General features: G+C 41.6%; 1 protein-coding gene across 1 annotated transcript; it reads left to right on the top strand.

Moving 5' to 3' along the window:
• The first annotated feature begins 7,425 nt into the window (after positions 1 to 7,425).
• Positions 7,426 to 9,787, top strand: s1pr4 (sphingosine-1-phosphate receptor 4). The gene is made up of 2 exons (XM_085398395.1): positions 7,426 to 7,478; positions 8,133 to 9,787. Exon 2 carries the CDS (start codon positions 8,285 to 8,287, stop codon positions 9,527 to 9,529), a length of 1,245 nt encoding a protein of 414 aa, XP_085254521.1. The 5' UTR covers positions 7,426 to 7,478; positions 8,133 to 8,284; the 3' UTR covers positions 9,530 to 9,787.
• The last annotated feature ends 1,658 nt before the right edge of the window (positions 9,788 to 11,445 follow it).

The raw sequence follows: 11,445 nt of genomic DNA on the forward strand, positions 1-11,445 counted from the left end.
AACATAAATAATACAATTTCTTTATTCTATATTACATTTTACTTTAAATATTAAACTCTATCTTTTCAATAACCACACACTTTAGTTTTAAAAAATTATTTTCATATATTTGCCCAAATACACTATTCATATAATAATTCACACTTATGCAAAGGTGCTGTATTCAATTCTTGTGAGTTAAGAAAAACTTTTATGACTATTTAATTAAAAGTGATAAGAGGGCTGAACAGGACAACATGGCTAAGTGGCTATAATAAATTTATTTTTAGATTATCACATGTAGGTTATTGTACCTACTCTGTGTTCAGTCCACTTAAATGATCTTTAATAAACTGTTATGCTATATTTGTTTCAGTTCCTGCTGCTCTCTTGGCCAGATATCTCTTGAAAAACACATTTTGAGTCTAATGACACAGGCTCCCAGGCCTAATGTTTGAGAGCCCAGGTTCACTGTATTCTGCATAGGACCCGAGCTAAGACGGACGTGGCTCAGTTCTCAGCACAGAAAGGAATTTGCAGGAATACCAGAGGGGCCAAAACCAGCTGCTGGTAGAGCAATTGTTCAGACTTCAAGCCAATAGCAGACGTCACCATCAAGTGTGGGATCTACCAAGGTGCAGCTATACCAAGTGATAGCAACATCAGGAAGAAGGAACACCAGAAGCTGGAGAAGACTTAGAGAAGAGCTTGAAAACCCAACTCACAACAGACTGACATTAAACACAGTGTTGTGTACGTTCTGTTCTGCTTGCTACTTCCTGGTAGGAGGGACAACAAAACTCATTTATTTTTATTTTCCTTTATTCATTGCTTTAGCTTACTTGGCAGGCACCTCATTCTTATTAGCACAGAGATTTTCCAGATTAAGGAAAATCACCAGAATAAAAATGCACACGAGAAAAAAAAAGCACAAAATACACGTTTTCCTCACTTAAATGACAAAATGAAAAATGCACAGACTTCGTTTGAGTAAGGTAAAGCAGATGTATTGTCCCCGTTCCACAGGCCCATTTTGAACTTGTTCAAACTTGTGACCATCCTTTCTTTTACCATTTTATCGCTGTCTCTAACAAAGATTTTAAACACAAACCTTAAGTCTTTATGGGGGAATATGCTTAGCATAGCTCTATTGTGCATTTGTTTTAATTGTTTTTTTGTTTTATTTGTCAGAGTGTGGCGGTTTGTGGGGGGATTTTCCCACAGTGTGATAGAAAGTGTGCTGAGTTTACTATGAAACCACTGCTCCAAATATACAGATGTGAAACTGTGAGTTAAAATTGACCTTTTTAAAAAACAAAACCAAATCTGCCATCCACAGCTTAAATAACTCCAGCATCCTAAAACAGTCCAGTGCCAACCTGCTTCTGTCAACAACAAAAAGCCAAATTTGTGGCTCATTATCTGAAAATTTGAACTTGGTAATTCAAACTTTTCTGTTATTTTCTCAGTTTTGAGTTTTTTTTCTCAGATGTTTGAGTAAGTAAGTCAAAATTCTGAGATGATAAAATTAGATTTTAAGATAAGAGTTCTTCACACAGTCCAGCCGTTTCCTGGATTCTTTTATTCTTAGCAGGAACATTGCTTTTCCACCACCAGATGTTGCTCTCTCAACACCAAACAGTCATGTTCACCTTCTGAAACATCTGTTGTGACACCAGCTGGTGTCACCTTCATAATCTATGGTGACAAATAAAGGCCATGAGTCATTACACTCACCGTTCTGCTCCTTCAGGCTCTTTGCACCATCAAGCTGTTTCTACGTTTATCTCGTAGATGTCAAAGGTGACATCAAAGACCCAACAATTAGAAGGATGGCAGGTCTCAGTCAGTTTGTAGAGTCTAACAATGATTCAAGTATGTGATCTGAACTAGCTGGTGGAGTGCTACAGGTTACAGGCAAGTGTTAACCAATATCTAAGCTAATCCAAATTTGCAGTACGGTGTGAAGTTTTCGTGTTCAAGTCACTTCAATTTAATTTACACAGCGCCAAATCACAACAGCAGTCGCCTCAAGGCGCTTTATCTTGTGCAGATTTACACTAATGTGCAAAAGTCTTGAGCCACCCAATGTCTTTATATTTTGCTAATCTTTTTACAGTGCTCTTCAGCTTTCTGGAGAAGTTTTCTTTAGACAGTCTTTGGACCTGACTATCTTCAAAGAAATGTTTGCCGTGAGTAACTGTGAATACCTAACTGAAGGGATAAATCAGTGTTGTGAGTGCACATAACAGACAACTTTGCAAAGAACACATTTTAAAATGTTTAGACTGTTTATTGCAAAAACACATGATGTGTCTCCATTTCTCTGGCTGAATCTATGGAAAATGCCAAAACAGTCTGACAGGCGCAAAATGGTATTTTTGCACCAACAAGGTGATTCCCAATCAGCTGTTTGCTGAAAACTCAGCATATGTTGATGCAGTGTGTTCTTACAGAAACTGAGGAAACAGGACAAGTGGAGAAGAAAAGAGGTGTCAGCCCTAAAAATGATCAACAGCAGATAAAGTAAAAGTGAAGTAAAATTTTATTTATATAGCACCTTTCAAGATAAAACCACAAAGTGCTTTACAGAGGCAGAAAACAGCACATGAGAGTCGTGTTCCAAGGAAGTATGAAAAAGACCTGACGCGGGACCTGAGACTAGAGATGGCACGATACCACTTTTTTATGTCCGATACCGATATCATAAATTTTGATATCTGCCGATACCGATATGATATGGTGTTTTTTAATCAATAAAACTGTTTTTTTTATATCTTGCTGCATTTTGTATAAGTTCATACTCAAGTTTAAATAAACAACAACACTAAAGCTATTCTGTTACACCTGTATGCAAAAAATACAACAAAATATTTCATAGTTCAGCAAAACTGATCAATCTAATAAACTTAAACCTGCTCCATCCTCCCTATTCTGGTATTTTAAAGAGTACTTAGCAGAAATATTAAGCAACCTAACTAATAGGGTTGCAAACTCCCAGCAAAAAAAATAGGGAACCACCCCTCACGCTCCACCTCATGATGCTTACTCGACGTAATCAACTTTAATTTGATGCAGTGTGAAAAAAATGCACAGAAATCAATTATTTTTCAAGAATAATTAAATAGATTCAACATCTTTTTTCAACAGAACTGCAGACTGCACAGATGGTTCCCAAAGGAAAAAGTACTACAGCTTACTAGGGTATATTAGACTTATATACAGTAATGGACTTCTATACATCAGATTAAAACTTTGGGTGTAAGATTCAGATAATTATTGATTAAAAGCTAGACATTTTAAATGAGAATAAGAAAGAAAAGTATGTCTTTGTGCCCCCTTTTCCCTGTTCATGCCCTATCAGCCCCCCTGGCTAAACTTTGCTCCGCCCCTGCACAGTTATAGCCGTCAGCTGTAGAAAAAGATCCTGGTGTAGAAAGTAATATTAAATAAATTCTAACAACAGCTGATCAAGCTTAAACGTGCTGCTGTTGTTCAGCCGCTGGTTTCCTCTTTCTGGTGCAAAGTGGGCCAAAAGCAAACTAGAGTCACGGACTCACGACAGAAAAGCCGATCAGCTGATCATTTAAGCAGTTTCATGATTGAAGTAGCAGCAGGAGAGAGAGAGAGAGAGGCAGTCGCTCCATATATCGGTTGTTAAGCTTAACGTGGGGCTTTACAAACATTCAGAGATGAACTTGCACACTTGCTTTACTTCTCTCTGGGATCACGTCCTCAGAGATGAAATGCTGGTTTGGTTTGGACTACAAATACACACAGCCGCTCTATCACGTGACCACACTGCTCCAACGTGCTACGGTTATGAGCCGAGTTACGCTGTGTTGCAAGTTTTGTGAGGTGCTTTTCTGATATTTAATGGATCGGATTACATTTTTTATTTCTCCCCGATATCCGATCCAGTGATTTAGGTCAGTATCAGACCGATACCGATACGTAATATCGGTATCGGTCTGATACCTGTAATCTCTACCTGAGACGTGCATCTAGCCCTGCAGTTGACCCAATCCACTGACTTTCAAGATCAGTCGAAGTGTTCACACTATATTTTTGCCTCATACACTGCATTTCCATGTATTTTTGCACCTGTTTCCCATTGTGGGGTGGCTGTAGCTCAGGTGGTCGATCAGCTCACCTACTGCTGGTGGTCTGATCCTAGTCTGCTCCAGTCTACCTGCCAAATATCCATCGTAGTATGAATGATGTGTGAATGTTAGTTAGGACAAAGTGCTTGTGCAAATGGGTGAATGAACAAGTTGTGCTGTGAGTGCTCAGATGAGTAGAAAAGTGCTATAAAAGAACAGGTTTTATTATTTCCTAGCAAAATATAAAGAAATGCCCCCCCCCCCCCCCCCCCCCCCCTTTTTTTTTTACAGCCAAAATGGTGATGAAGCAAATATCAGGGTCAAATCAGGACTTAATGAGATGGGTGACATAAACAGCTAGACAACAGACTGTCTATCCACTTAACTTGGAACCTGCCCAGTTTGTATCACAGGTGGTTATTTTAGCTGCCGAGTGTCATCGACTCACTATAGTGTCTGGTGGTCACGTCACTGTGAATCTCTTCCTGTGTGCACTGCCCGTTTCCCCTGCATTCTATTAAATGGTCAGCAGGCGAGCGACTGGTTGCAAAAAGATTAGTAGTTGCACAGGAATCGATGGGAGCCCCCACCCCTCCACCCGTGACTTCAATAAACCTGATGTATTGCTGGACTCTGTCACTAGTTTCAGGGAACAGTGAATATAAGTTTTTATATTCTGGTTATAAATGGAGTCAAAACGGGAGACTGTCAAGGCTTCGTCCATCAGCTGTGACTTGTTGATTAGAAGTTGTTAGCCAATAAGCATGGAGTGTCACTGCTTTCACAGGCAGATATGCTCCTTCCTCATCAGGTCCACTTTAGAAATACCGAAATGTTGATGGTAAAATGTTCAGCTCGAGCTTTCACAACAGGTGTTCTCAAATCAGCAGGTGACGTCAGCCGGTTACAGAAACATCTTTCACAGGGTCCGTGTTGTGGACCAGTCTGTCTTCCTTTGTGCAGTGACTCTATAAACGACTTTTCTACTGTCGGTTTCTGTCAAAAGAACTTGGACTTAAATAAAATGGAAACACTGCATTGCTTGTCTTGAAACTGCACTCCAAGTCCTTCCTTGGGTGAACTTGCATCTTACTAACGAATACTGCTGTTATCACTACTTTGCTTTTAAGAATGCTTCACGTGTGATGACGCCTTCAGCAAAGAAAGCGCAGGTGTTTTCAATCACTCGTATCACTCATCAAAGGTTAGTGATGTCAGTGACACTGGCTGTGGTGAAAACAGTCAATAATCTGATGTAAAAACTGGCACAACAGCAATTTTCTGGGTTTTTTAATCTTTCATTGGTTAACCACTGCAGGAAAAAAACAACAACAAAAACAAGCCAAAGTGCACAACTCCACATTTGTGTTAATTTCAACAGAAAACTTGAAAAATGCACAAAAGTTCACCATAGAAAAATAGGCCTTCAGGACGTTGTGGATTTCCTAACTCTGCAAAGTGTTTAAGGCATGAAAGTGCTCACCGTCGATTATATTTTCTCATGAAGAAAGAGAGGAAGTCTGAAATCCGTAAACAAAGACCTGGCAAGAACAAATTTCGTGAGTACGATATTGTAGCAACATGGTGACTTGTTCTTTAGAATAACTGATTCCCTATCAGCTGCTCTCCTCTGCATTCATGCATTTTCACCTTAGCTTTAGTTTGCATGCTGGTATAGGTTTTCCTCTGCAGGCCTGAGTCTGCTGCACAGGCAGCACACACACAAGTAAAAGATGCTTGGCAGTAATTTGGTGGCTGTCACTGGAAACACAGTAATATCGCTGGTCATAGTTGAGGACGCACTTTTGTTTAAATCCCTTGAAGTGGAGACCTGCAGAGCTGGACTGCTTATGAGTGAAGAAGAAAAAACACACACTCATGCAGTTGTGGCCAGATACGCACATTGTGGTTATGGAGTGCTTTGAAGTTGTATTTTCAGAGTAAGGGCGTTTTCAACAGTCGTGGGTGTTGTTGACACCTCAGGATGTTGTAGCTTGTTGTACATTTTCCGGGTGTTTTTCTTTTTCCTCAGTTTATTCACAATAACAGTTTCGCCACCACCTTTAGATCTATACAGAGTAACACAAGTCCTCTATCCACCATGATGGAGGACATGTCTTCAACACTAAAAAAGGAGAAGTTGTGTTAGTCTCGCAGGGGGACAGCACAGAAATGATGTAGTTAATTACAGTACACACAATGTAGGTCAAATATATATGCATGGGCGACCTTGTCTCGCCGTTTGTTAAAGAAACCGTGCAAACTGGAATAATTCATGCAGACGCAGGCGACTGCGAGAATGAAAAGAGATATCTGCTTATAAGAATAATTGGGCGCCAGTATGATTGGTATCATTTGACTTTTTTTGGCAGCACAATTACAGCCTGCTTGGCTCTGGAGCATTAAATGTACAACAACAGCTCTTTGAAAACGTCACTCGTGTTCGGCCACGAGCTCTGGTTTTGCTCATATCTGAAATTTGGTTTCTTAATTCTGGGGTCTGCCTCTGCTTTCTGCTTCTTGCAGGGCGTCTCTTGTGTTTGTGTGTTTATGGTTTGAAAATGGTCACAGCTTCAGCAGTAATGTCTGCCTCGTGGCATGTGGTTGGGGGCCCACTGGTGCATGGTAGGGGGTTTGCTGAAGACAAGGGTTTCATGCGTGGTGGCTATGTGTGAACAATGCAAGTGCGGCCTGCACACCCAAGCCAACAGCCCCAGCTGCAAGAGAAGATATATAGTATGAAACCTCACTATCTACAGGGAGGGGCACCTGAGTTCCTGTTTTTCTCTTGTATTTTCCCTTTTATTTTACTTACTTATATTTGAGAAAAGAAATTGTCATAACTCAGCAAGAGGCCAGTGCAAGTGGGTCTTTCCCCATATCCTTATTGCATAGCAAAAATTTACAACTAGTTTACAACTGGCACGGGTTTTGAAACCGTCTTTCCCGTTACAGGCCATAGAGCGACTTAAGCAATAGATTTGATTGGCAGTAGCGGTAACAATGTGCGACGTCCTGGGAAACAATAAATAAGAAGGTTAATAAACCAGAAAAAAATGTTGGAGACGAGTAAATGATCACTTGTTTTTTCTCATTACACAGTGATGGAACATGTGCAGCCTCTCTGTTATGCATGTGTGAATGTGTGTGTGAATGTGTGTGTGTGTGTGTGTGTGTGTGTGTGTGTGTGTGTGTGTGTGTGTGTGTGTGTGTGAATGTGTGTGTGAATGTGTGTGTGTGTGTGTGTGTGTGTGTGTGTGTGTGTGTGTGTGTGTGTGTGTGTTGGGTGTGTCGGGCTTACTTCCCCATGTAAGTAAGACTGTACTGCAAAAAACTCTTTAGTCAGCGACAGCAGCTGCACTATCACACACTCAGCATCACCAAGAACGGCCAGAGGTAAGCACTCACCACTGCACCTTCACCTCACTGCAGCTCTGCAGTGAAGTCAAATTCAAATCGAATCAAATTTATATTATAACAGGAAAAAAAAATCAATTTACACCCATAACTTTTAAACATTAATTCCAATTAAACGCCAGTCAATTAATTAATTATAACATTTGCTATAAAGATTAAACTTGGTGTAAAATGTTCAAATATATATTTTTTCCACTCAGATATTATTGAATACAATTTCAACACAACGGCAAAGCTGCATTTCTTCAAATATTTTTGAATATATTCACATATATATATATATAAAGAAAAAAAACTTTTTTTTTGTTGGTAATTATTTATTATAATTTCGCTAATTTTAAACGTGGGAATTTTAAGCAATTATTGTTTTGCATTCTTGATAAGAAAAACCATGTTTTTCCTTCATGTGGTGATTTAAATGCCCCCATTTCTCACTCATCCTGTGTTAACCGCAGATAGGTGGAGACTGTAGCGTTCGGGAGACATTTAAATGAGGCCTTTTAAACTGACTGAAACTTTGCAATGAAGCGTCTCAGAGTGCAGTACTGAGAGTGAGGGAAATTTCGTTCATGGCTTTGATTTTCATACAGAAATCACTATTGTTTCTTTGTTTTCTTCTGCTTTTATTCTCAGGTGTTTGTTGCTCACAGGCAGCGAGCTCCAGTGGTTAGAGTGCGCCCATAGCCTGTTTATTCACAGGAGTTTCGCACTAATTCCCGTGCAGCTCGGTTCAGCCTGTTCTCACCCAAAACCTTCATCCGACCGGCCGGCTCAGTTTTCCCATCATGTGTGCCTTGGCCTCCCTCACGTCCCCTTCCTCCTGCCCTCACATGTACAACATACCCACCTACCAGAGCAACAGCACGGCACCAAATGCCACCAGCGCTGCAACTGGGATCAACCACGTGATCCTGAGGCATTACAACTACACCGGCCGTCTGCAGAACAGGACCATCGCGAACTCCCAGAACCAGATCAGTGCCTCCGTGGCCGTCTTCCTGTTCTTCAGCATTATCATCATCCTGGAGAATCTCCTGGTGCTGGTGGCCGTCATCTCCCGCATCCGCCGCAGCCGTCGTTGGGTATATGTTTGCATTGCCAACATCACACTCAGCGATCTCCTCACCGGAGCCGCTTACCTGGTGAACATCTGCTTGTCTGGCAGCCAGACCTTTCGCCTGACGCCTGCTCTGTGGCTCTTCAGAGAGGGCATGCTGTTTGTGGCCCTGGCAGCCTCCATATTCAGTTTGCTGCTGATTGCTGTGGAGCGTTACACCACTATGATGAAGCCACTTCCCCAGAAGTCAACCAGAAAGACCTACTATCGAATCTATGGCTTGGTGGCGCTTTGTTGGGGTTTGGCGCTGGTTATTGGCTTTCTCCCCTTGCTGGGCTGGAACTGTGTGTGCAGCCTGGATGGATGCTCCACCCTGCTTCCTCTCTACTCCAAGACTTACATCTTTTTTTCTCTCATTATTTTTTTCCTCATCCTTCTGGCTATCGGTGTGCTGTATGGTGCCATCTACTGCCACGTGCACAAGAGTGCTCAGCTAGCACCCCAGCGCAGTCGGAAGCGCTCCTTAGCTCTGCTGAAGACTGTTATCACCATTGTCGGGGTCTTTATGCTCTGCTGGGGGCCGCTCTTCATGCTGTTACTGGTAGATTTCTTCTGTGTCTCCCGCCAGTGCGCACTGCTGTTCAGCGCTGAATTTTGCATCTCCCTGGCCGTCTTCAACTCGGGCCTGAACCCCATCATCTACGCCCTGGGCAGCAGCGAGATGAGAAAAGCCATCGCTGAGCTGCTCTGCTGCTGCTGCCTGAGGGTTGGCTTCTGCCACCCAGACACATTCACATCAAAGGAGACCAGCAGCACCTCAGAGAGCAGGAGGGACAGTCTGAGGAACAGTTTTAATAAGGTCAGGAACCTGAGTGTGGCCTCCCCGCCATCCACCCCAAGCAAAACTCGCAGGGCACCTAGAAAATATAGGCTGAGCACCACCACCAGCTGCCTGTCAGTTTCAAGTGGTTAAACCACAACGTTCCCCTCCCAAGTAAACCAACCTGTGTGCACTGATACACATCTAACCGTTTCCTCACAGTTTTGGTTTGAATGTTCACTGCTTCATGAAATGCACATGCACTGCTGACTAAACGCTCCAGTAATATCCTCAAAATATTCCAGTTTGCAACAATGTTACAAGAAATTTTATTTTTTTTGCATAACAATGCATTCTTTTGTAACTGTAAATGATATTTTACATTCACCGTACTTTTCTATTATTGCACTTATTGTTTATGTGAATATAAAATATGTATGTTTAAGTTGTTTTTTGTACTTCTTCTGTGTAAGAAATATAAATAAAGTTTATTTTGCTTTATCCATGCGTGCCTGCTCTTTTCAGTAGGATAGTACCTCTGCTTACCTCTGGAGGGAGGCACCTCATCAGAGCTTTGACCCCCTCCTGCAAATGATCAGATGATTCAGTATCACTTAAACCTTCATAGACTGAAAGCGGACATTATACAGACCTTAATATCAATTCTAGATTTACTAAATATACCAAATATACAAATTCCAGCTCGTTTAAATGATTATTTTAGTCTGCCTAAAGAAGGCTTAATCTGTATTCTGCAGGCATGTCGCTGTACATGTAATGCTTCTTTCTGTAGTTTCAAAAGCTTTTCCTAACAGGCTTTTCAAGAGGCCATTTCCAGCCTGCTCGCCATTTCCTGCGTTTCTGACAGGATGACTGATTGGAGTTCAGTGGAGGAGGTGAGGGCTGGGACTGCAGCCCCAAGGGCATACGCAGCCAGGGCTAATTGATAAATTCATTATGACTGTCTGGCAGCATGAGGAGATAAGGTTCAGCAGATAGTATGTACCCTTAAATTATACAGGCTACTGTACTGTACTGTATTTCTCCTGCTGACGCACACTGATCTGAGATGGAGGAAAGTATTTTTACAAATCAAAAGTAGTCGTCTGCCGTCCTGCAAAGGCGCAGCATGCCAGCAAGTGCTTTATTTGTTTTTACAAAAGAATCAGTGCAATCACTCCAAGCGACAGGGGGTTTCTCACTAGCTGTAAAACTCAAAGCGATCTGTGGTTCAAAAGATTTGGAAGTTCCCACTCCTAATATAAGATCATGGTTAATTCTCTCAGGTTTTTGAAGTATATCCTAAAAGAAAGACCTGTTTACATGATAAGTCCTCTTAAAGTTAATGACCAGGAAAGAAGCATCTCCAGTTATTATTTATCAAGCAATTCTCTGCTAATCGTTTGAAGGCTGGTGTTGTTTGAGCAGGCACAGACTACATGCAGTCATCACGCTGTGACTCAACTGTTGCACGAAAATGACATTCTTGGTGCAGCTGGGAAGCATGTCCCGTCTGCCTGCAACGCTAAAACGAAAATTGCATTTAAAAAACCTCTTTAAAAATGAAACGGGTACAGCGTTAGAAAGTGAACGACTTATTGAAACAGTAGGAACGATGGATTATTACAAATTACTGCAAGTGGATTGGTGCACTGATAAGAGCCAGTGTGGTAAGTGAGTCACAAACCCGTGTTGGCGATAAAAAAAAGATTAGGCAAGATGGCAAATAGGCTTAATCCCTTTCCTAGAATTTCCAAGCTAGATTTTGCAGACATTAAATGCCTCAAAGTGTCCCCGTAGGCCAGAGCAATAAAGCCTTATACCCCGCGAGTTAGCCTCAGTTCCATTAGGCTCCCCAGGAAGTGTGTTTAAAAGCTCAAACATGATACTGGGATTTTCTGTCTATTGTCTAATAATGACCTGAAGTAGTTACTGCACCAGCACACGGTCTTTCAAAGACATTTCATGCTGGGTGAGACTTCAGTCTTATAACACATGATATTAGGCCGATCAGGAGTTATTGCCTCGTCTTTCTTTGTTTCACACACCTGGCACGACTTCCTGAAGTT

Source organism: Rhamphochromis longiceps, linkage group LG23 (genome assembly GCF_057381845.1).
Source record: "Rhamphochromis longiceps isolate RC_006_pf linkage group LG23, R_longiceps_female_GT1.1, whole genome shotgun sequence".
In the NCBI taxonomy this organism is placed as follows: domain Eukaryota; kingdom Metazoa; phylum Chordata; class Actinopteri; order Cichliformes; family Cichlidae; genus Rhamphochromis; species Rhamphochromis longiceps.

Bases quoted from the DNA above. Each gene is read 5' to 3' on its own strand.
- s1pr4 (XM_085398395.1), top strand. From the start codon at position 8,285: ATGTGTGCCTTGGCCTCCCTCACGTCCCCTTCCTCCTGCCCTCACATG.